This window comes from Dermacentor silvarum, chromosome 4, assembly GCF_013339745.2.
Source record: "Dermacentor silvarum isolate Dsil-2018 chromosome 4, BIME_Dsil_1.4, whole genome shotgun sequence".
In the NCBI taxonomy this organism is placed as follows: domain Eukaryota; kingdom Metazoa; phylum Arthropoda; class Arachnida; order Ixodida; family Ixodidae; genus Dermacentor; species Dermacentor silvarum.
In genome coordinates, this window is record NC_051157.2 from 84,637,914 (window position 1) to 84,663,163 (window position 25,250).

At 47.6% G+C, this 25,250-nt stretch overlaps 1 protein-coding gene across 1 annotated transcript in view; it reads right to left on the bottom strand.

Annotated features, from left to right (window-relative positions):
• Positions 1 to 20,147, bottom strand: part of LOC119448735 (fatty acyl-CoA reductase 1) — a 70,468-nt gene extending 50,321 nt beyond the window's left edge. Inside the window, exons 1-3 of the mRNA XM_049666481.1 lie at positions 19,896 to 20,147; positions 16,025 to 16,171; positions 3,913 to 4,029 (exon numbers count right to left, since the gene is read on the bottom strand). Coding sequence (XP_049522438.1) covers positions 3,913 to 4,029; positions 16,025 to 16,171; positions 19,896 to 20,132 — 501 coding nt within the window. The 5' untranslated portion in view covers positions 20,133 to 20,147. The remainder of the gene's footprint in view (positions 1 to 3,912; positions 4,030 to 16,024; positions 16,172 to 19,895) is intronic.
• Positions 20,148 to 25,250: the final 5,103 nt, after the last annotated feature.

Here is a 25,250-nt window from a genome sequence, read left to right on the forward strand (position 1 = left end):
AAGTTTGGCCTCTTACTCTTTGTCGTTTCTCTCAGCGTGAATATTTAATACAGTGAAGAGGCTCCGATCATCGAGGAGTAATTTCCTTGAGAAAAACGCCCTAGAAGTGTCTTGCGCAGAAAACTGCACGAGAGCCATGCATGCACCAGCAGCTGCAAGCGAACACCACCGATCGTGTTGCGGTACGGTTTCGAGAGTGTCGGCTCACTGTAAGAGCTTTTGATGCAAAATAACTCGAGGAGGGCGAGTATTTCATACAGTAAATTGTTTTCTAGGTTGAGAAAACGATAACTGACAATGACGGTTCTGGGTTTCAGCGAATACAAGTTACAATTGACTGAAGAAGCTATAAAGGCCGTGGGAATTCAAGTAAGCGATCACCATGCTCCATTTCTGCATATTCGATACGCAAATAGAAACAGTTAATTCCTTCGTCAGTAGAGTGACGTTAATTTCCTTGGAGCCACTTATGGTATCCATGGCGCCGGAACTGAAGGCGTGTCCACGTTAGAGACACGGCAACTCGCCGCACGCCATTAGTTCGCGGACAGCCGGTCGACGGCGGTCTTGCTGGAAAACGGTGACGCAGAGGATCTATTTGCTAGATGTCCCTGCGGCACAGCGGCGTGGTCATTCAGCGACAGATTGAGGAGTGGTCGCGGCTACGCTCTGGCGTCGCCGGCAGCCTCGCCGCCGCTGATCGCTCGCCACCGATATCCTCGCTAGGCCTTTTACTGTTCTCTTCCATTCTGTAGCTGACGGCGCTTCAGAACGAACGAACCACCGACGCTCCCAAGCAGCAATGTTTTGTTACCGTTGTTACCGCTTTACCCTCTCCTCGTAATAATTTCACGCGAAAAAAAAATGCTGATATATGCAATGCGAGCATGAGCACGGCCGAGCCGGTTCGCAGTGTATCGTCGGTATAGCCATGCACTGCATGCAGCTGAACTTGACTTGTATCGGAACTCTCGTTTAAACGTTTGATCATGGACATGTTTTTTTAATAAAATAAAGAATATTACGCGTCACTTTACTAAACGGACATCATTTTGCCTGGAATAGAAGCTGCATAACCAGTGTTTGTATTGCCGGTAGCGGCGTCGCACCGGTGCAGCGTCGATGCGCTGTGTTTCTGCAGTAAACCCGAAGTGTTCACGTACCGTATATATTCCGCTGTTAGAGTATCATTAGCATTCTCATTTTCTGCCTTTTCATTTCATCACAAGGCACCATACCCCGCTGGCAATCCAGTGGGAATTTACACGCCGGCTTGCGTGTGAAGTCCAAAGCCGGCGACCACGCAACGAACCCAAGAAACGCTGAGCAACCCGATGCGATGCATATGTGATTTGATGGCTTGTTTAGGATTGTATTTTTTTTTGAACGCTGAAGTTTAATGAAGACACATTTCGCTAAGTTGCATGGCCTTTATTTTAGATCATGCATCTGTTGAATACACTTTCACGGACTGCATGACATTGCCGATACACAGGTTCGGCCTCACGAGCAACATCGCGTTCCCGCTTACGTTCGCATACGGCAGCCTCTTCTGCCATGCGCTGCACCCATGGCCTACCCATGGTGACGACCGGGAATGCATTGAGTGACGCGCGTAATACAATGCAGATATATACAGTTCGTCTGGGTAGCGTGGCGTTGCAGTTTCCATTGTTATTATCGGTACAACTGCGAATGTAAACTGTATGGTCTTCACCGATTGTGTGTGCAGATGCGTGGATTGTTCTATTGTGTGCGCAGATTGCGCATAGTTCCAGTGTGTAAGTTCGTTTTCCTGCAGTGTGTTTTCGGTGCTCATGGACGAATCCGTGAGACATAGAAAGCTTCGCTTTAATAGCATCACTTGCTCGTGAGTTATACGTCACGATTAACGATAATAAAATCGCGTGTGGCACATACCCGCATTGGATACGCTGGTATGAGCCAAGGACAAGAAAGAAAAAAAGAAGGAAAGAAGGAAGGAAAAAATGTCGCAGTTTCGCCCGAAAGGCGAAGCATCAATTGCGATAGCAAATTAGTAGAGAGCTATACGGAGTAAGGATGATGGTTTTATCAGATGTATAAACTTGGACATGCAGCAGCACCAGAAACGCGCAGAACTGTTGTCGACGCCGTCGGTGTTTTGCCCGCGTTCGCAACGAACGCGCGCGGCGTTGGTGACTGTTGCCGGTGCCTCTGGGGGCGGCTCGGAGGTTTTCGACGAGATCAGAATGGGACGCTCGTCGAGCAGCATCGGAAATCTTACCCACCTTCTCGCCTCGCAACGTTTTTATACACATACGCATTTGGTGCCGCAGCTTAACGTCGCCTCCCCTCCCTCCCGTCCCCCCACGGCCTTTCGCGCGACAGAAGTAGTCGCGTTTGCTCTCTATATTTGGCGATTGTAAAGGAGGAAAGAGACGCTTAATTCTGCAGCTCTTCAGGGAGCACGGCGCAGAACGCGCGTTTGCTCTCCGACGTGCGTTCGCTCCCCGTGAAAGCGCACGTCCCTCGTACCCTTTCACTCGCACATACAACGTCCGGAGCAACGTTTATAGATACTTTTATTGCGATAGCAATTATATGGACACTCAAAAGCAGATTTCTGCCGTCGGCGTCGCCGTCGCCGTTGCCGTCGCCGTGAGGTTCCGTATGACGTCAATGGAGATGAAATCGTCGCCGCGCGCCGAACGCTGTATGTGCGAGTGAAAGGGCGCGAGGGACGCGCGCTTTCACGGGGAGTGAACGCACGGCGGAGAACAAACGCGCGTTCTGCGCTGTGCTCCCTTAAGGGCTGCAGAAGTAGGCGTCTCTTTCTTCCTCTACAATCACCATATATGTAGAGTAAACGTACCTTCTTCCGACGGCGAAAGGCCGTGGGGGAGGGGGAGGGAAGGGAGGCGACGTTTAGCTGCGGCACCAAGTGCCTATTTATATTAGAGTCTCCGGCAACAGTCACCAACGCCGCACGCATTTTGAGCGAACGCGGTCAAAACGCCGACGGCGTCGACAATAGTTCTGCGTGTTGCCGGTGCTGCTGCATGTCCAAGTTTATACAGCTGATAAAGCTAATATCATTACTCCGTATAGCTCTCTACAAATTTGCTATCGCAATTGATGCTTCGCCTTTCAGGTGAAACTGCGACAACTTTTTTATAAACGTTGGTCCGGAGCGCGGCGACGATTTCATCACCGTTGACGTCATACGGAACCTCACGGCGACGGCAAAGGCGACGACGACGCCGACGGCAGAAATCCGCTTTGGAGTGTCCATATAATTGAAAATAAAGAGAGAAAGAAAGGAAGAAAGAAGGAAGGTAAGAAAGAAATCACGTGTGGCTCATACCCACGTTGGATATGTGGGTATGAGCCGCTGAGAGCAGAAGCGGGAGAGATCTCACAGGATCCTGACGCTGCCGTGCTGTGTGGCATGGCTATGAACGCTGTGGCCCATGGATACGCATGCCTATGACGATGGGGGGGGGGGGGGGCGCCGGTGTCATTGCTATTTGACGAACACAACAAAGACGCTCAATATAATCAATAATGATAATATATAAATTCACTATAGGAATATTCACTACAGCAAACTAACCATAGTCACTGCTTCGCTGGCTTCCATCTTCACAGTAGTGCGAGGGCTCTGATTTTTTTTTTTTTTTGTATCCCAACGCACCCTGCGTGTCTGGAGACCCTACAACTATCTGGGAGCTAGCTTCGCATGCGCCATTGTTAGCGGAACGGCACGACAACGGCAATGACGTGAACGCGTCTCTAGTGTGTATCGCAATAAAAAAAAAATAACGCTACAAACCTTAATAGCGGTATGCATTGCCAGTTTGGTTATCATCGAAAAATGTGGATTGCGTCGGCAACTAGACTCTGATTAAATTGGTGCTTTGCGGTATTCACCTGAGAGTCGAACAGCTTCTCGAGCCTCGCCTGTGGATTTTCCCCGCGCTTGCTGCGCACGAGAAGGTAGACCCGCTTCAATCCAGAACAAGATCGGAGCAGCTTCTCCAGCAGAACCTGAAACATGTGTGTTGAAAGGCCTGGCCATGAGCAATTACCGTTGACAGGCGAGCATCCATATTCGAGCCCGAAACTTAAATAATTGTCATATCTGAAAACGTTTGATAGAAGTTCTAGCTTTTGTATGCACGTCATGCCCCCACCCCCCTTCCCCATCTCGTTAGGAAGGACAGCACTGCAGTTATTAACGTCAGAGGTTTGTGCTAATCGATTCTGAGTTTTCTAAAACAAAACCTAGTGGCTTGAGACAAACACAAAAGAGGAAGAGCAGAAGAAGAAAACGCTCGTACGTGTCTGCTCTTCGGCTTTGTCCTTGTCCCAATTCGAAATGTTAAATTTCGGAGTAGACAGAAGGACAGCCATGTTTGAAACCTTGACAGAACAAATTTAGACGCACGAAAATTTCCTGGCAAGCTGACCATGCTAGGAATGACGGCTGAAAGAAACGTCGCGCGCTGGGTGTCGAAATTATATTTTTTCGGGTTCGGTTCAGGTCGAGGTTCACGATTTCCGGTTCGGTTAAGGTCTAGCTCCGGAGCGATAATTATAGCGGTACGAACTAGTTTGCACCTTCCTGAGCCGGTTAAATCGGGTTCAAACGGGCTCGGCACAAAAAGGAAAAAGAAAGAAAAAGATAAAAAAAGCATTCGTATGGCTTTGGCTTCTGGGAAAATGCGCAGCGCATCTGGTGCAACAAGTTAACTTGGACATTCTTGACAGTGAGGGATCGCTTTAGTTTGTGGGGGAACTAATTTGAAAACAAAATTAATCATCACAGAAATAAGGCGTCATACACTGCTGGATACACGGTGCTTCAGCTAACTTAACTTTCGAAACTACAGCGCCTTCGAAAAATCAAGCGTGCGCTATGCCCGAATGCAACCATCGCAATATTTTTTTACTGTCCTTTTGTGAGCATCACGTTTTTTTTCTCTGAACAAGGGCGATTATTTGCAAGAAATAAATAACTAGGTTTTAAAGTATTGTTATAAACGCAGAATATTTATTAAAGAAGTTAGAGATTGGTTTATGAAATATCAATTTGAATGCATGCTAAATAAGTAACACTGCTGTAGCGTTTTTTTTTTGTTTTTTTTTTTTGTGGTTACATAGAAGGCTGTGGAAATCTGATAAAGTACCATGTGACTTGACTTTTGCCCGCAGCAATTTTCGTGACCTCCAGCATTGCTCGAACGAATGAACATGTTGCACTGTAACACCATGTATGAATAGTGTGAGTGGGCGAATATTTGACTTTTCGAATACCAAGTGAATATTACACAATAGCTATTCATATTCGAATTAAAAAAAAGCTTTTCTGTGTTTTCAATATTTGAAACTAACCTAATATTTCCAAACACTAACAAGCAAATTTTAAAGTCGGCTTCCTGTTTTCCATCTGCTAAGCAAAATACCTCAAATCATCAAAATTGAGAAAACGACAAAACCAGAGCAAAAAAAAAAAAAAAGAAAAGAAAAGAAAAGAAACTCGGAGCTCGAATGACCCATTGAGCTTAGTGTAGCTCCACTAACGTGAAACGCGAATCATGCAGTGACGCACCGTTAATGGGCTCATACTGCCTTAATGGGATACGGACACAAAATCTGAAAAATTTGCGAAAATGCTGACAATGAATCCTCTGTGTGCGATTACACCGAAAAGAAGTAGTGATTTAGCTCATTTTTCAGCCGATGGCTTTATTTTTGGCGTTTTCGTGAGCGCGCGCCACGCCGCCCGACCGGCGCGAGTTGGAAGGCGTGACGTCACGACACCCTCGTCGGATAGCCAGCCGGCCGGCCGCGGTCACTCGAAGCGCACCGACGCCGCCATCGCGAGCGTGGATTCCAGTTCTGGTGCCTCTACGAGTGATGAGTACACGTCTGAAGACGAGGACCATTCCAACTTGGCAAGAAATATAACCGCTTACGGTTACGAGCCTTCCGCGTCAAGCGACGAAGAAGCGCAGGCGGCCGGGTACGTGCCGGTCAGGTTTTTTCGAACCGTAGCGCGAAGATGTCGCTCTGCAGTCGACACTTGTTCAAGAATTATTTGTCATTTCCACTGTACACTTGCTTTTTCAAGAGCGCACGAAGGCGAGGCAGCTGCGAGGAACTTCAGCACTGCGTGGATGACTGAATAGTTGTTTATGCCGTCGGCGTGAGCAACTGCACAAGAAGGCTGCAAGTGAACGAGAACATTACCGACCTCTTTTCGCCTCCTATTTTCAAATGTGCCGCTGATCCTTTCTGCCTTGCGTTTTCGTGAGAAGACCGAGGGCACAGCGTCAGGCTTTAGGCGTTGCCTTTTGAGCGGCACGCCGAGGAACCGGGCTGGTCACATAATCATCGTCGACGAAGTGGTCCGCGCAAATGAAGTCATTTTTTAGAGGTCTCCAGGCTGGGCGTGATGGCTGACAGGCACGTATCCAAAGTTTACGCACCTTCTCTCGTCTCTGGGAAACGTGTAAGGCCGCGTGTCGTGACCGACGATGCTGTTATAACAGCCTTGGACGCAGCACCACCTGGGTGAAGCGCCGACGGGGATAAATGCTGCAAAGGACCCCGGAAAGACTGCGACAGCTGTGGCCGACCTTGGCCGCGCGCCCGCGTGGGTGTTATGACGTCAAATGTCAGCTTCTGTCGGCGGCCGCTTGGAGGCAAGGCTCATCAGAAAATCGCAAAAAAAAAAAAGACATTTCTCATTCTTTTTTACAGCGAAGCTGTTTAGTGCTCACTCTTCGATGGTTGCATCCGGATGTAGAAAAAAACTCTCATTGGTCGTATGCTGTATGTGCGAGTGAAAGCGTGCCAGGGCGAGGGACGCGCGCTTTCGGGGCGAGCAAAAGCGACTTCCCAGTGGAAGGGGAGCGGTGGGCGAGGAGGGCATCGAGGCACTCTAGACTGTGCGTGTGCGTGCCCGCTCTCCAACTGCGGCGCATGCGCGCAGCCCTGCCGGCCTCCGCCGCCTGTGCCGCAGACTATCTCTGGGCTCTCGCCCGCCTCTCCCATAACAGTGTCGACAACGGCGTTTGGCCGTTCCGTCACGTAGACATCGCGCTAGCGCTCTTATCAGTTGCGCTTACGACTCGCCATGGCCCGGCCGCGTGGCGTTCGTTTGGAGGAACAACGCAACGAGCGTCGGGGAACTGGCGACTCGGGAAGGCAGCGCGGGAGGGAGGAGTTGAGGCTTCTGCTATGCGAGAAACTTGTACTTTGCGCGGTGCCGGGCGGTCGCGTGCCGCGTATCTTGAAAGCGATCTGCAACATGGCTCCTACCTTTGTATGCGCTGTGCTTTCGCCGCTCAGTTTCCGTTGAAGCGGTAGACCGCATGAATATTCGCCCGCTGTGCTGGCGCGCTTGCTCACGCCAGCGTTTTGACAGCGGTTGTGTGCGGTCACACAAACAACGCGCAAAACTATTGTCGACGGCGGCGGCGTTTTGCCCGCGTTCACACCGAACGCGCGCGGCGTTGGTGACGTGTTTATAAAGAACGTGCCAACCTTTGACGTACACCCTATGGTGGTATACCGTAGCGACCATAAGGCCATGGTCCCTGTGGTCACTAAATAAATGAAAACCACCGGATCATATATATTTCTCATTCTTTAATAGTTCAAATAACCAATCGCACCATCACATCTTAATAGTCCTAATTGGAAATACATAATTCCCACCATAGTACTGGTCTTCCATCTCCACCACAGAGGAAGGGCTGACAGTTTTTTTTCAAAGCAGCTTGTTGTATTCGTCATTTTCGACACTTGAACTTTTGTTCCGACGCAAAAAACCTTTAAGCAATGGCTCATAACCCCGTAAACGCAGCCTCCCCATTACGACGAAAGAAGAGAAATGAAATTCTACGCTGGAATGATGAGCGGCAACCAAGGAGGATTTCATTTCTTTTAATCCTCCTTGGCGGCAACGCAGCCAGCTGTGGAAGACGACTACGACGACGAACGCGGGCGCAGTGGCACGAGCGCGTGCCGAGCGCGAGCACGAACCGCTTGTTTACCGTGACTACGCCGACTGCCCGTGCACATAAGGTGCTTCGCACCTAAAATTGGTAATGCAAGCTTTGTATTTAATTTCGACGCCAGAGCATACATGACAACCTGTGATTCTTGTTTCTAATCAGTTATTTAGTGGTTTATTATAGTGTTCCTTGTCAGGTAACAGTTTTTATCGTTTATGCTACAATATGCGATGTTTTCTTTGCAACGGACTCTTTTACATGTGTCTAGGCACGCAACTCCGCCAGCAGCTTTTTATTGACATAGCAATTATTTGGACACTTCAAGCGGATTTCTGCCGTCGGCGTCGCCGTGAGGTTCCATATAATGTCCAAGGGCGATAAAATCGTCGCCGCGCGCCGTATGTGCGAGTGAAAGAGCGCGGGGGACACGTGCCATCATGGAGAGCGAACGCACGGCGGAGAGCAAACAAGACTTCCGTCGCGCGAAAGGCCGTAGGGTATGGGAGGGAGGGAGGGAATCGGGGATGGAGGGGGGCGACGCTGTACTGCGGCATCAAATGCGTATCTTGCAACCAGGCGCAAGCGAAACTGGCCACTCAATCTCCCACGCAGAAGGAGCAAAGCGGGAAGGCAGCGCGGGAGGGGGGCTTCTACTCTGCCAACAAATGCGTTCTTGTACTTTGCGCCGGCGCTGGCTGTCGGTGTTGTCGTGCGCACCGTATCTTGAAAGCGATCTCGACACGGCTCTAACCTTTGTATGCGCTGTGCTGTCGCCGCTCAGATTCCGTTGAAGCGACAGACCGCACGAACCTTCGCTCGGGGCTGCGGCCGCGCTTCCCCACGCCAGCGTGTTGACAGTGGTTGTCTGCGGTCATCGACTGTGATCTATTCCTGTTTGCTTGTGCGCGCTGACACCACGCTTGTTCATTCAGTTAATAAGCGAATGTGTCAAATTTATGCAGCCGATAAAACTGCTGTGCCTACTCCTTAGAGCTCTCTACTAATTTGCTATCGCATTTGATGCTTCGCCTCTCGGGCGAAACTGCGACAGTTTTTCTTTCCTATTATACAAGTACAGTTTTTTTTCTGCAACCATTTTTTACCGTATTCATCTTTAACGCGATAGCGTTAAGGGCCCCGTGTCGCGGAAAATCCGGCGTCGGCAACCGGCGTGCGATGCGGGTGGTGGAAAAAATCCCCAACCACCCCGACCGACCTGAATTTCTCAGTGAAATCCGTCAAGAAAAAGGTAAAGTAAGACTTTACCATTCGGCGTCGGATTCGCCGTTGGACTGTTTACCAATCGGCGTCGGATTGTAATTTGAATGTACGAGAAAACCTAATTCTGCTACGCGGACACTCAAGCACAAACCATGCAAACCAGAGCTACGGACGAGAGAGAAAGAGAGCGGGCGTCGGGAACGAGAGAGAAAGAGAGCGCGTGTCGGGAACGAACGCCCTTGTAGGGAGCCTACATGCAACGCCGTTTTAGGGTGGTGACAACGCCAACATTTTGACCGCTATTTACCGCCACGTTTGGTGGGTAGGCATTTTGGTACCGAGTCTTCCTGCCTCTTTTGTCACGCTCTGATGTACTCATGTTGGCACGCGATCTATTAGATTTCTTTAATTAAGTTTTCGCCAATGCGCACAAGAAACCTGCATACACCTTTGCCATACTAGTTGCCTTTTCTTTTTATTGCGATAGCAATTATATGGACACTCAAAAGCAGATTTCTGCCGTCGCCGTCGCCGTCGCCGTGAGGTTCCGTATGACGTCAATGGAGATGAAATCGTCGCCGCGCGCCGAACGCTGTATGTGCGAGTGAAAGGGCGCGAGGGGCGCGCGCTTTCACGGGGAGTGAACGCACGGCGGAGAGAGAGAGAGAAAGCACTTTATTTGCACCCGTCAGAGAGTATGGGTGATCGGGGTGAGACGCAGCTCCCCCTTTCACCGCCTACCTCCCCCCTAGACGTCGGCCGGAATCAGTTGGCTTCCGGCGGCGGCCTGGGCTTGACAGATGGCTTGTTTTTGGGTATGTTCTTCCTGGCTATGAAGGGAGGATTCCCATGACTCTTGGTTCCCATGTAGACCGTTTAGCGCTGGGCAAGCCCAGAGCATGTGATTTAGGGTCGCTATGCCTTCACAGTTTTTGCATTTCGAAGAGTGCACCTCAGGATGCCATTTGTGTAGGATATACGGGTTTGGGAAGGTACCCGTCTGCAGTTTTCGCCAGATTACTTCTTCCTTCTTTGTGAGAGATCTATGCAAATGTGAGGGGGCGGAGAACAAACGCGCGTTCTGCGCCGTGCTCGCTTAAGGGCTGCAGAAGTAGGCGTCTCTTTCCTCCTTTACAATCACCATATATGTAGAGCAAACGCGCCTTCTTCCAACGCGCGAGAGGCCGTGGGGGAGGGAAGGGAGGCGAGGTTTAGTTGCGGCACCAAGTGCCTATTAAAGAGGATAGTCTTTCTTGGGGAACTTAAACGCTGAAAATTTGGTCTGTCTGTCTGTCTGTCTGTTTGTCTGTCTGTCACCCGATTCACCCACCCGGCCAAAGTTGGACCACTTGCTTACCGCCCACACTACTTAAACTGGTACGGCTGTTCATACTTGTGAACGTTATCGATCACAAAGTAAATATTGCGCATATCTGAGGCGCAACATCACTAGGTAAGTATTAGGAGGTGTGTTCCTTTAATAGAACATACATAGATACGTAACTCTAAAGACCCTAGTTTCTTAAGCTGCGCTGAAAATGCCATGCTATGCGCGCCGACGAACGACGTTCCCCGACTGCGCGCCGACGAGCGCCCTCTGCCATGGAGGAAGAAAACCCTCTGCACAAGCTCATGTTTCTCGATGTATTGCCAGATAGCGTCCATGTCTCACGCAGCGCCTCCTCAATTTTATCAATGCCAGCCAGATGCGGCCGATTCAACATAAAGGAAGCGCTGTCTGAGGCAGGGCAAAACATAAATGGCCGCTTGATGAAATAATGCGGTAAAATGAAATCTGTTCAAACAAACCTTCATGCCAGGACGGAAATGGTACGAGAACAGCATCACGGGTGGCCGCGGATCAGACCAGCACTCATGTAGTACGGCCGGCAGAAGACTATCGTCTTTCGACGATATTTGCAGCGAAGCACGCAGATACGCGGCAAATTTTTATATCAGAGGCTCCGGCAACAGTCACCAACGCCGCACGCATTTTGAGCGAACGCGAGCAAAACGCCGACGGCGTCGACAACAGTTGTGCGTGTTGCCGGTGCTGCTGCATGTCCAAGTTTATACACCTGATAAAGCTACTATCATTACTCCGTATAGCTCTCTACAAATTTGCTATCGCAATTGATGCTTCGCCTTTCAGGTGAAACTGCGACAACTTTTATTTTAATACATCAAACTTACTTCTATATTGCACGTCGTGAGACACATATAAAGCAACAAGTTATAAGGCACGATGGCGTGCTCGTGGTAGGATTATCTCACGCCAAGAATGTGAACTGCATTAAGCATTGTCGTTGCTTCCAGTTGTACATAATATATAAAGGGTGCTTTTCGAAGTGTGCTGTGATAAAGACTGTCCTTACTAGTCTGTTTAACTAAAACGTAGACGTGCCATGTACGGCGCTCAGACGCGCCATTTGTTCCTGGCTGCTGAGGCGAAAGTTTATTAATAAAAGTTAATTAATTTCATGTCACGATTTTCACGTCACATTTTCCGTTGGGGAAAATGTGGTAAGTCAGCTGGTCTTTCGCCATTTTGTGCCCCAGATTTAACCCGCCAATTTAGCTGGCGGCGGGAAGTGCCCTTACAAAGGCTGTCACCACCCTAAAACGGCGTTGCATGTAGGCTCCCTACGCCCTTGTGCACCACAGCGCCCCTAGCTACGGACGAGAGAGAACGAAGAGCGGGCGTCGGGAACGAACGCCCTTGTGCACCGCAGCGCCCCTAGCGGTCTCCATGCAAACCAGAGCTGCGGACATCGGAGGACGACGAGGGACAAGGCTCGGCCCTAAGGTGCTTCGCCCCTAAAAGAAACCGGGCTTGATTCCGGCTTGGATTCAGCTGATAATAACAGTTAAACTCCGGTTTTCGGTTTAGTTCCGGTTAGCTTTAACACCCTAGGCGTGCTATCATATCGGTACGGTAGATCATGCAATTGTATGTCTAGCACTATAGCATTGGCTTGAAATGTACGTTCGTAACCTATTCAGGCACCAATTAACATTGCGCATCGAAAGTTAAGTTTCTCCACTGTTCTCGTGTCTTCAGAATCTCGAAAAACGTATACCACTGCAGAATGGAAGGAAAATTTCAATTCATCGGTGCGTTTTAGCAAGCAATTACATAACGTGCATATCATGCGGGAACTAATATACAAGAACTTCACATATGAGAACATCAGCAATTTTATGTCTAGCATACTTGAAAAGCGCCCATCCGGCCACTTAAAACACTGTATGCCTGATATAAAACATTGCAAAAAACAACGAAAGAAGTGAGCTGATGACATAATGATACCGAAAGCAAACACCCAGGCTTCTACCTTCCCGATATTGTTTTTGGGCTCTCGATGAGACATACAAAGTAAGGAGACACTCATAAAGCAGCAAGACAATTTGTGTGTTAGGCCTTTTCTTTGTACATCTAATCTAGCGCCCAAAAACAATGTTTAGTAAGCCCCACCAACTTTCCCAAGAACAAGTTGTATAAGTCTACCTCTCAGCTTTTCTACAAGAACACTACGCACATAATATTCAAAGTTTCTTCACAGATCCAATCAGAAGTTTGTTAAAATGTTTTTGACACATTGTAAATATCATTCTTTCTGTCCGCGTTCAGCTCTTCATGAACTATAATTGGCATGCACTAATGTGCATACAACCCCTGAGAGAGAGAGAGAGAGAGAGAGAGAAACAACTTTATTTGAATAAAGTACGTGCTTGGTTATGGTGGGTGGAGCCCCTCTTCCAGGGCCCCACGGGCTATTGCGGCGCGCCGGGCCTGGTCGAGGGTCGCCAATTGGCTTCCCAAGTCCAGTTCGGAGAGTCGCGCCTCCCACGACCAATTGCTAAGTGTATCGTTAAGTAGCGGCGAGACGGCGTCTGCCGGACAATGCGTGCATTGCTAAGTGATGTGTTCCAGTGTCAGGGTGGAGTCGCACCATGGACATCTGTCGCTGTGTTTGTTGGGAAATATTTTGTGCAGTCTATGCAAGTCTGGGTAGGTGTTTGTCTGTATTCGGCGCCAGTCGCTCGCCTGTCGCCTGTTAAGTTTGGAGTGAGGTGCAGCTTTGGTTCGTCTTCCTACTCGTTGTTCTTTCGGTGTCTTTCGGTGTGCTCCCGGGTGTCGGGGAGGCGTCCGTTCGAGCGGTATGTATCACGGTTCGGCCTGTTATACCTCGAGCCAGGTGATCCGCCCGATCGTTGCCATCCACTCCATTGTGCGCGGAACACCAGGTTATCCCGTGGTCCATTTGGAGGCTTGGTCCCAGTATGCGAAGGACCCCGGCTGGTAGAACTCCGCGAAGGAAGAGCCGGCAGGCGTCTTGCGAGTCTGTGCCGACTGGCTCTTGGCCTCAGCGTCTCGGATGGGTAGGGCTATGGCCGCGGATTCCGCCGTGGCGCTTGAAGTCGTGCGTACAGACGCTGCTACGATCGGTCTCCCCGGTTTGTCGCGACAGCCACATAAGTAGGAGTCGCTGTCTCACCTCTGGGGTACAAGCCCGCGTCAGTAAAGTATGTGTCTGCGTCCTCCTGTCTTTTGCGCAGGATGGCTGCTCGGGCTTGTCGCCGTTTCACGTGGTAGTGAGGGTTCATGTGACGTGGGATGGGGTTCACATGGATTCTTGCTCAGGTGGCATAAGTGTGGTCTCGTCTCCGCAGAATTGTGGCGTTAGGGGGTATCGTAGTCGTGTTAGCACGGAGCGCCCCTGGGGTGCTGCGTTTAGTCTTTCGCGCTGGGCTATGAGTGTGGCCGCGGCGAATTCTTCGTATGTGTTCATCATGCCCAGCTCGCTGAGACGGTCAGTGCTCGTGTTTTCGGGCAAGCCGAGTGCCGCCTTGCAGGCAATCCGGAGCAGTCGATTTGCTTGGTCAATGTCAGTTTGTCGGGTGGCTTGGAAAGAAAGAGCGAAAGTGATTATGCTTATGACGAAGGCCTGTACTAATTTCACAGTGTCTGTCTCCATCATTTCCTCTCTGCTACGTGCTATTATGTTAATGAGGCTAGTAACACTTTGAACCGTGCGCTTGAGTTTGGACAGGGCGATGCCGGCACGGCCCGTTTCCTGTATATGTATTCCGAGCACTCGTAGCTGCTGGACTTTTTTGATGGGTTCTCCGTCTAGAAGTAGTTGTAGTGGCGCAGCTCTGTTGGCTTGGGTTCTTGGTGGTCGAATATGTATGTATTCTGATTTGCTATGTGGGTATTTCATGCCTGCATGTTTTGTGTATGATTCGACCGTGTCTAGGGCTTGCTGAACTGTGCTTTGTCTGTCCCCGTATGAGCCTTTGGTCACCCAGAGCGTAATGTCGTCAGCGTAAATTGCCACGCCGAGGTCTTCGTCTTCCTGTAACTGTAGGGCGAGCTTGCGTATTCCAATATTGAATAGGAGCGGAGACAATATTGCACCCTGAGGCGTGCCGCGGCCCGGCAGTTCATATAGGAGTGACCGTGACGCTCCGAGCACAATTGTTGCGGTGCGATCACGCACAAAGTCCTGAATGTAATGGAATGTTCTTTCTCCGCATCCGACATCCTCAAGGCCCTCTAGTATGGCCTAGTGAAATACGATGTCGAAGGCCTTTTGAACGTCAAGGGCGAGCATGATTCTATCTAGGGTGCCCGGGGGAGGGCGGAGGACCTCGTCTTTCAGCATGAGAAAGACGTCCTGTGCAGAGACTCCCTTGCGAAAGCTGAACATCGAGTCCGGAAAAAGGCTGTTACACTCGAGGTGATTCTCCAGCCGGGTGTACACGACTCTTTCAAAGAGCTTGCCCATGCACAATGTTAATGAGATGGGCCGCAGCTGTCCGATCTCTCGCGGCTTACCAGGTTTTGGGATCATGATGATGTTGGCCGATTTCCATGACGCTCGTACCCGACTTCCCTTCCTCCAGACCTGATCGTTGAACAAATGCACAAGCTGTTTAATGGCCGCGTCACTGAGATTGCGAAGCATCGCATTGGTGACGCCTGAAGCAACTAGGCTTGCAAGTTGTTTTTAGATAGAGCTTTTTGGCAAAGCCAGCTCAGTATACTATTGGCTCATTTCTGTTCTAAGGGACATAACGTCCCCATTGGTCCTAGAATAACGTCCTCAGTGGCCCTATCACGGGCGCGATTGATGAAGACAATGATGAAACGCTGAGTTAGAATATTCAGTGACAGGTCTGAAGCGCGATCGGCGTATTGTGTCTCTCAAGGTCATTCCATTCTCGGGCTATTCAGAAAAAAATAGCTGCGGAAAGATTCGTGGCTATGAACAGCGCACTGAAAACAAAGACGATATGAGGCCTAGACACAACACAAGCGCCTTCTTCTTAGTTTTCAGTGCATTGTTGTTATTAGCCATGAACCAACACCAACTCGTACAGTTTTCTTTCCTCGTCGAGGTGCCGGCTCGCGGTAGGATCCCGGTTTTCTTATTTCGAAAATTTTCAAGTGCATCGCGTAATGCATGTATTGAAGGTCAATGCGCACACATTGACTTAGTCAAAGAGGCGAAGAGCCCCTTTTTGTCCAAATGACTGGGTTTATTGCCACCGCTGCAAGTTTCAGAAGGTAGTATTTATTTCAGGCTGTAACTGGCCTCAGATACATCGGCTTGTGGTACCATCAGCCCCCAATACCCGCCGGATGTTTTATGTACACGTGGATGCAAACTGCAGAGAGTTAGTTAGTGTTTAAATGACGATAACCAATTTATTTTCTGACCATCGACAAACTCCCCGTAAGTATACACAAGTTACAACTGTGGCATACAAATCAAGTGATGGTTACTCACCTTTCCAATGAAGCCCGTCCCACCGGTGATGAACACAACTCGACCTTGATAGAAGCCCGCAACCTGGGAGCCATCTTTCCACTCGTCAACCATTGTTGATGTTAGGCTTTGCTGCGGCTTGAGTACTTTGACCGTCTTAGCGGGAACCTGCCAGAGGTCAACGATAAGAGAAGCGCAAAGCATGAAGACACATATAAACACCCACACGCTGTGGATTTGCAGTAATACTGGTTTCTCCGTGCTTCAAAGAGTGACGAAACTGGTGAAAGATGAAAGAAATTATGAGTGAATAAAAACGTGCACGAGGCTAAATGACAAACGGTTGCACGTTTACGGCCGACATTCACTTGCTATTTCCTGTCGAGGTGTAAGCATTGGCCCAATGAGCATAGCCTGATGCGCCATCATAACACCAAAACTCTCTAGTGACCTCTACAGAGGGAAGAGAGAGAAAGCTCTTTATTGAAACGCAGAGAGTTCTACTGGCTTGTGTCAAGTCGCCTACATCCTACTCTGCGTGGAGGAGATGATGAGGTTTTCAAAGGGCGGAGAGAGACAAGGCGGATGGAAAAAAAATTCACGCAGGAACTCCTCTAGGAGTTGTCTAATTATGCGTAAGCTTTGTGCCACTTGCTCGTCTCCACGCAGCCTGGTGTCATTATCAATGTTATGAAACTTGATCCGACGAGTATAAATGACAGTTCTGTGGCAACATAAACTGCTGCGGACGGCGGCGTAAGGCGGATCGATGACCCAAGAAAACTACTGCAGGTGTGTCTCCAGGTGCGCTGATGGTGATCCGATTATTATAAGCCGTTATCGCTCTTTAGCGCCTTATCCATCCGCGCCGAACCATTGCTAACCGTGATAAACCGTACTTCGGCGGCGGCTGCGTAAATGGTGCGGTCGCGCGGGCCCTATCCTGAAAGCGATCTGCGATGGTAGCAGGGAGCGCCGTATGCTGATACAGGATGTCCCAGCTATCACGCAGAACGATTTAAAAAAAGAGCAACGGCGTTACGCGAAGCAAACCTAGTGCGTATTGTTTCGAGTACAGTTGAGTAGCCGCTAGTAATTTCTTGGTTACTGAGATTTAATAAGGTAATTGTAATGAATTATCTAACTCGAGAAGTACTGTCCTAATTATCAAAGTGTCAATGAGAAGATTGTAGAGCAACATGAAAAACTCCCGATACAGCTTGCTGTTGCTCAATACCTGCTACATAAATGTGTTTTGCCGAGCGTGAAAGAAGCCCTCGAATACAGAATTGCCGCGTGACTGGCCGCTCGATCTATCTATCTATATATATATATATATATATATAGCTTCGCTCGCTGTGTTCTCGCCGCATAGCTTGTGGCGAAGTGACAGGCCGGAAGGAGGTGAATTCGCTCGCTGCTGTTGGCAGTATCTTGATAGCGATCGTCTTACCTTACGGACGGACGGTTTTCCTCGTTGGGTAAGCATTTAAAAAACAGGATGTCAGAAAAATGGACTTGGTATTTATATGTAAGATTGATGTTCGCTATGTTGTATTCCAAATAGAAGCTACGTGAAAATTAAATTTGGTCATTCTAATGGTTATATACAGCATCTTTTAAAGTCTGCCAAGCAAGCCCATATTCTGAAGACACGCAAACAACAAGCTTAAACCCTCCCGCTGCTTAGAAAGACACGGTATAGGAACCGATGCACTTCACAGTGTTATTGGCGCCTGGATAATCTTGTCCATGTCGTTTTCGTAAAAAATGTCTTTTATTGCTGTAGGCTGGGTATTCTGACAGCATATTCTCTATCGTTATTACAGCACTACAGTTGTCACAGTACTTCCGCGCCAACAAGAAACTTTGTATCGTAGGCCTTGCATGAACGTTATATTTGCAAACACATTAACGTTAGCGTTAAATCGAAGATGCCAGAACCTGGTAAAATTTCGGCATAAGCGGAGTTTGGAGGTTAGCAAAATCTGGAAAAGAGAAGCATGCTGGCCAAACATAGACCACATGGAACCTTTCTGAAATGCCGAGAGTAATATTCCCAGTCACTTTCGCGCGCATCGGCACCGGCCACTTCGGCATCTACGGGCAACGGCTACTGGCCGTATGCGAAGACAGCATTCCCAGCAAAGAGTTAAAACGATTGATTCTTATGCAATACTTGAAGCGATTCAGTCAATCATAGCGGGTTGTACACATCCAAAGATCTCAGTCTGCTACTTTCTGCATCGTAATGAGTTGTCGACAGTGTCATTTAGAAAACCGAACGTGACAGTGGCTGAGATACATGTTTCTTCGATACTTCCCAGCCCTGCCTGCAAGTGCAACCTATCAGATGCATGAATGAATGTGTTACAGGGCCCTTTCCTCGACATAATACTAAGAAAGCGAGCAATCAAAGCTTTCTTAGAATTTTAAAATGAATAGCTTTATTTTGGTCTTTCGCCCAATTGCGTACGCTGGCGAAGGTCGTTGATATAGGCGGTCAGTGGTTGGCGCTGGGTGGTCAAACTTACGATACATCGGCGGTGAGGGCAAGGGTGGAGTACTCTCGAGCAACCCAGTTGCGGGGAGAGGGGGGAACTGCCACGACCGTGAGCTTTCCTTCGTTGGTTCGTTCGTTCGTTCGGGCTTTTCGCTTACATTGCCAATGACCGTCGTTGAATTTTGCAAATTTTTTTTATTACCGCAGGCCTGGATTCAAGGCTGTGAACGGGCCATTCGGACACAAACGTGTATACTCACATAGTCCCATCCTACTGCTTATCCTCATCATCGCTCCTCATGCCCCCTTTCCCTCTTTTTTCCCCTGCCCTCGTACAGAATAGCGCATTTATTTTATCTATTTTCACGTCTTTCACTGTTGTCGTAGAGAACCAAACTTCGTGTTCGAACCAAAGTGCCATCGCCTAGAGCTGGCATACGTTCTCGGGCCACCGGGACACGACGTGCTTTCACGATTCTGGTCCTGTGCAATTGCGGCTTCATTTGTGCTACGTCACGACAAACACTGCAAGAACGGTCACTTAATCTTTAGAAACAAGTGGCATATCAGAGCTCAAAAATGCCATCCATGGTTAAACACAAGCATGAATCAAAATTATCACCCTCGCCTATGTATACGCTCATTTTTCCAGCTTCCTAACTAGCGGTATTAAGCTGTAGTGGCGAGGATGCTAAATCTTAGTTTTTAAAATATGATATATTGTGTGCGTCGCCAGACATGTTAAAATTTGGCGCAAATTGGCTTAATATTGCCGGTGTAAGGCAAACAAGCTCTGCCGGAATACACTAGGGGGAGTCATGGAAGAAAAAGCTTCTCATCCTGCTGACGATAGCACCAAACTACACATGAAGAAAACCCATTCGAGTTTCTCAGAAAGGAAGCTGCGTAGTGAAAAATTCGTCGTGCCCCGCGCCATTGAACCCGGGACAAACGTCTTTTCGGGGTGGTCGCACAACCATCTGAGAGAGACGGGAGGCTAGCAGATCCCAAACCGCGAGGCCCAATCAATCGCCAGTTCGAAGCGGAGGGACACTGAATAAGGCAAACAATTCTGCGGAAGCCCGTAAGGTGGAGTAGGATTCATGAAAGAGAAAATTGCCCCCTTTGGAGCACTACTCGTAGCACGAAGCTACAAAAGAAACTCCGACGCATTTCTGGTTAACATCCCTGCCTTCTCTTTCTCTCCTCCTCCTCCTCCTCCTCCGACAAAGAAAGCTTCGCTGTTGAAGACGAATCGCTCATCGGAGAGCTAATAGATTCCGGCAAAATGAAATCTGAGCCATACAGTTACCATATCGCTTCCATATTTTTGAAAATGAAAGGGAAATTTTAAGATGCTACAACTAATCAACAAGTGAAGCAACCCACCGTTAGGCGACAAAGTCTTAGCGAAGTGTCGAAGCCTTGCTCACTTGATGAGGTCTGACGTTCACAAATACGCACAGCGTCTTCTTGAGAGAGCGCCAGACAGTGAGTGTCCTTGCACCGAGCAGTGACTCCGGGGTTGTGCCGCTGACGCAAATCGAATGCCTTCGCTTGCGGAAAATTGGTTTTCACGCGATGCATTATCAAGGCGCCAAGCACTCGGCACTCTTGCACAATCATCTGGGTTTCTATATTGGTTAAGCGTTCGTCTTCTTATAGTTAAAGCGCGCGTCTGCTTAAAGTCACAAGCTGCGATAGAATAGAAAAAAGTGCTGTTAAATAAGTTTCGCGCTGTTTTCCTAGCAGCCCACGACAAACCGCTACCGTGACGTGCATGGTAATGAGGCGGAGTTCGGAGAATTCAACACGATATGTCTTGCTTATTGCACGTGGCATTCAAGGTGGCGTGGCAGTTTGTCGCCATTGTTAGTAATGAAATTCACCTCGCGCCGTGTGATCCGGAATCACTTATCATGCGTCTTAGCGAGTAGGGATGGTCGATTAAATTTTTTCCGGCGTCGGCGACCGGCGTCGGTGGCGGAGAAAATCATCCCCAACCACGCAGGCCCTCCGAATATATTTAAGTACATGTATATGCCACGCCTTCTTATATCACATGCCGTATATGCGTATTATATTGCCACACCATTCTATCGTTAATGTTGCTCATACCTTGTCTTGCATTCTTGGCAAAGCTATTCCTCGGAATTTTGAGAATGACAATCCACAAACAAATGCCATGAAACAAAACACCCACAGCGTATGTCTTTTATGTTAAATCTTCTCAGACTGAAATATTAAAAGTCCGAAACAAAAAAGCCGGCAGATCCCACCTCCTTCTGGGAACCGATGTTGTGCGAAGCAGTGTGCGAAGCAGTGTGCCTACCAAGTTAAAACGACCATGAGAGCACCAAGACGTAGGTGTAGGTTTCATGACTTTCACGTCATGAGTCCTCAGGAGTCCCTTTCGAAACGCCTAGTAGACCTTAAGGCGATAGCCTTAGCCGTGCTCATGACTATTTCGACCATTAATATTTAGCCTTTTCCTTCACTTAGAACCACATCCGAACCCATTCCATTGGTTTTTAAATGTTAATCTTTTTTTGTTCAGTCATTGTAATGACTATGGCCTCTACCACCATCCTTTAGTGCTTCCTTCCTTTAGTACCCACGTCAGAACCCATTTCTGTGGTTTTTGAGCGTTAATCTTTTTTTGCTGAGTCATTGTCAGTTTTGCTGAGTCATGCTCATGACTATAACTTCTACCATTATCCTTTAGTGTTTCTTTCACTTACTTAGTGCCCACGTCCAAACCAATTTCAGTGGTTTTTGAGTGTTATCTTTTTCTGCTGAGTCGTTGTCAGTTTCGCTGAGTCATGCCCATGACTGTGACTTCTACCAGTATCCGTTAGTGTTTCCTTCACTTAGTACCCCCGTCCGAACCGATTTCGGTGGTTTTTGAGTGTTAATCTTTTTTGCTGAGTCATGCTCATGACTATTAGTTCTACCATTATCCTTTAGTGTTTCCTTCACTTAGTATCCACGTCAGAACCCATTTCAGTGTTTTTAAATGTTAATCTTTTTTTGTTGAGTCATTGTCATTTTTGCTGATCATGCTCATGACTATGACTTCTACCACTATCTTTTAGTGTTTCCTTCGCTTTGTACCCACGTCAGAACCCATTTGAGTGGTTTTGAGCGTTAATCTTTTTTTCGCTGAGTCATTGTCATTTTTGGTGAGTCATGCTCACGACTATGACTTGTACATTATCTTTTAGTGTTTCCTTCACTTAGTACTCACGTCCGTACCCATTTCAGTGGTTTTTGAGTGTTAATGTTTTTTCGCTGGGTCATTCTCATTTTAGGCGGCTGTTTTATGACCTACATGACACGCATGTCATAATATTCATGTCATGACCTATCATTTATGTTTGTCATACACTGTTGTCATACTATGCCAATTTTGGTACCTAACAAGTCAACGAAACGATCATGAGAGCACCAAGACGTAGGCAGCTGTTTCATGACCTACATGACACACATGCATGATATTCATGTCATGACCTATCATTTATGTTCGTCATACAGTGTTGTCATAGTATGCCAATTTTTGTGAATACCAAGTTAACGATACGACCATGAGAGCACCTAGACCTAGGCGGCTAGATAGATAGATAGATAGATAGATAGATAGATAGATAGATAGATAGATAGATAGATAGATAGATAGATAGATATAGATAGATAGATAGATAGATAGATAGATAGATAGATAGATAGATAGATAGATAGATAGATACTGTCAAAGTGGCAAATGTTCGCCAAGAAATGCTTCGCATTTAATACGGCAACCTGAAAATGATGCAATTTCTTTGGCGCGGTTGTGCACGATCTCCGGGATCGGCCCACGCAAGAGGCCGCGTTTCCTCCAGAAAGCTCGCCTACGTGCATAGCGTTCGCCGCCAGTAACCATTACGGTTGCATAAGCTGCAGTCGTCGGGAACCATGAGTAGCAGTCAGGGATCTTTGAATGCTATCGCGTTCCACTCTTAAGAGCGAATCTTAAAGGGAAACTGAAGAGGTTTTAGAAATGGGGGATTTACGGGGGTTTGGAAGGATGACACAGTACAATGCAACTCCTGCAGTTATTTTCTCGATTATGAGCGTAGCAGCGTTGTAATCGCCGTTTAAATTTACATTGAACCTCCACCCCGCTCACGCGCCGGGAGTAGCGGCGTAAGTCCGGTCGCGAGGATGACGTCAATACAGGGGTCACTTGAGCGCTCTATTCGAATCACGCACCTCGCCGATACCTATGACGTCACGCTCGTATTCGCCATCAGAGCCCGTTAACCGACCCGCGGCGTCTCCCGCAGACGTTGCGGCTGGTTTTTGCTAAATTAAAGCGACTAGCGGTGACTTCTGGCCTGTTAAACTATGATTTTCGTATCCAGGGGGTGAAAAACTATAACAATTCCTTGAAAGCTCACTTTTTTTGAAAAGTGATTCAGTTGCCCTTTAAGCGTCCTCCCATTTTTTTTTCTTTTATACTCATTTTATACACTCATCACGTGGCGCCCCCACCCATTGGCTGCGCCGTCACGTGCCCAGCGAAGCACGCAATGCCACGTCATCGCAGTCATCTGGCTGACACGTTTAGAGACACGCACGAGACACACATTTAGTCAACAAGAACCGCGAAGCCGCCGTGGCGGCTGGGAAGCGTGCTCGTCTCGCACTCCGGAAGCCCGGGTTTGATTCTGAACAAGACCGAAATTTAGCTAATGTTCTTTTCAAAGTCACTAATTTACTTTGTTCACAAGAACCTCATTGAAAACTTGACATCAACTGGAGTATTTTTTGATGTGGTTTTGCTATTTGCCGTCGGGTATTTTTGGTACCAACCTTCGGTCACGCCGCTGACTACAACGCCGGATTTTCGCGTAATTGGGCCTATAATGCTTTAGCATTAAGAGAAAAGTCGCAATTTTGCCCGAAAGGCGAAGCATCAAATGGGAGAAAACTCTTAAATTGCGTCGCTAGTGCTAATTTCAATCATAATAGATGACTAAAAAACAAACGCGGAGTTCTATACGCAGGCAGCAGAAATTACTCAAACAGAACCTCACTTCGGAAGAGTAATTAGAATGAGGTTCTCTGTGAATCCGAAAAAGTGTCAGTACAGTAAAAAAAAAAAAAAATAGGAAACGAAATTTTCTGTAGACCACGTTGGTCCTCACGATAATTTGCTGGTATCGAAAGATAATACGCCTCCAAAGCGAGCATCCTTACAACATAATAACTCAATGAATGACAACGTTGTGAACCTGTCTACTATTCAATTTCCCGCAGCTCAGCTTAGCGCCCTTTCAAAAAGTTTGAATTTTTGCCTGGCCAGTGGCCGTTTCCAGCTTCCGAATTCCAAGTTCCGAATTCCTCCTTTTCCTCCATTTGCCACGCACAATACATTGGACAAATGGAAACCCCTTTTAGGCTATGCTTTAATAATCACAAATCACGTGTAAAATCTATACCGCAGCTCCTTCTCTCTAAACATGCGAACACATTAGGCCATACTTTCGAAAAATTGAAGGCTACTATTTTGAAACCAGGATTATCCACTTGAGAGGGAAACTGCGCAAAAAAACACGACAAGAAGACAAAAAGGGAGACACACACCAGCGCTGACTGACGACTGAATTCTTTACTCAGAAAGGAACACATATATCACTCACTACGACAGAGAAGCTTGCGAATCATTTTTTACTACACAAGTTCAGCTCACTTTCAAGGGGAACAAATTAAAGCATAGCTAGGCTTACATGTATGCCTAATTAATAAGAGGCATTTTTTGACATGTTTGGTGCACCAATGAAGTTTTCCTGGTTGCTTTATGCCTTTTGCTAACGATTATAAATGGCATATGTTATATGGCATGTTTATAACGTGATATGTATATTTCCGCATCATTAATTAGAAATTCTTCTCACTCTTATGTTATGTTGATGTTTATTGTTTCACCTTGTCATATAATTTTTCATTTATCGTTTCCTTTATTTTTCATATACGCATACACTTTGTATAAAAAAACAGCTTGCCCGCAAGCACAAAGAATACCACTTGTTTGGTGCACCAATGAATATTTTTTTTTCTGGTTGCCTTATGCATTTTCTAACGATCATAAATGCATACATTATATGGCATGTTTATGAAGCGATATGTATATTTCCGCATCATTAATTAAACATTCATCTGGCGCTTTTGTTATAGGGATGCATATTACTTCTTCATGTGATATAATTTTTCATTTATCTTTTCCTTTTATGTTTCATACACGCATAGACTTTTTATAAGAAACAGCATGCCCGCAAACACAAATAATACCTCTAGTGCAAAGCACCCGATGGAACGCAGTTTATGGAACTCAGAAGTCAGTAGAGGTCATAGTACAGGTGTCGTATAACCAGGTGTGGGTGTAATTACCGTCTTAGTGATCACACAAAAGTTGCAGCAACTTCAAACAAACAAACAAAAAAAAAACAATCTCCTGGCAGCGGCGGTCCCTATACAGCGCGGATTCCTCGCATACACTTTGTTAACATGTGACCCCTCTCCCGTAAATTCCAGTGGCGGTGCGTCTTTCCTACCTTGTGGACATGACTGAATGTGCACCTGTTCACATGTGGTTATTCACAAATTACCTATCTGTTTTACCTACTTCTTTCTGGGGTTTTACGTGCCAAAACCAGTTCTGATTATGAGGCACGGCGTAGTGGAGGGCTCCGGATTAATTTCGAC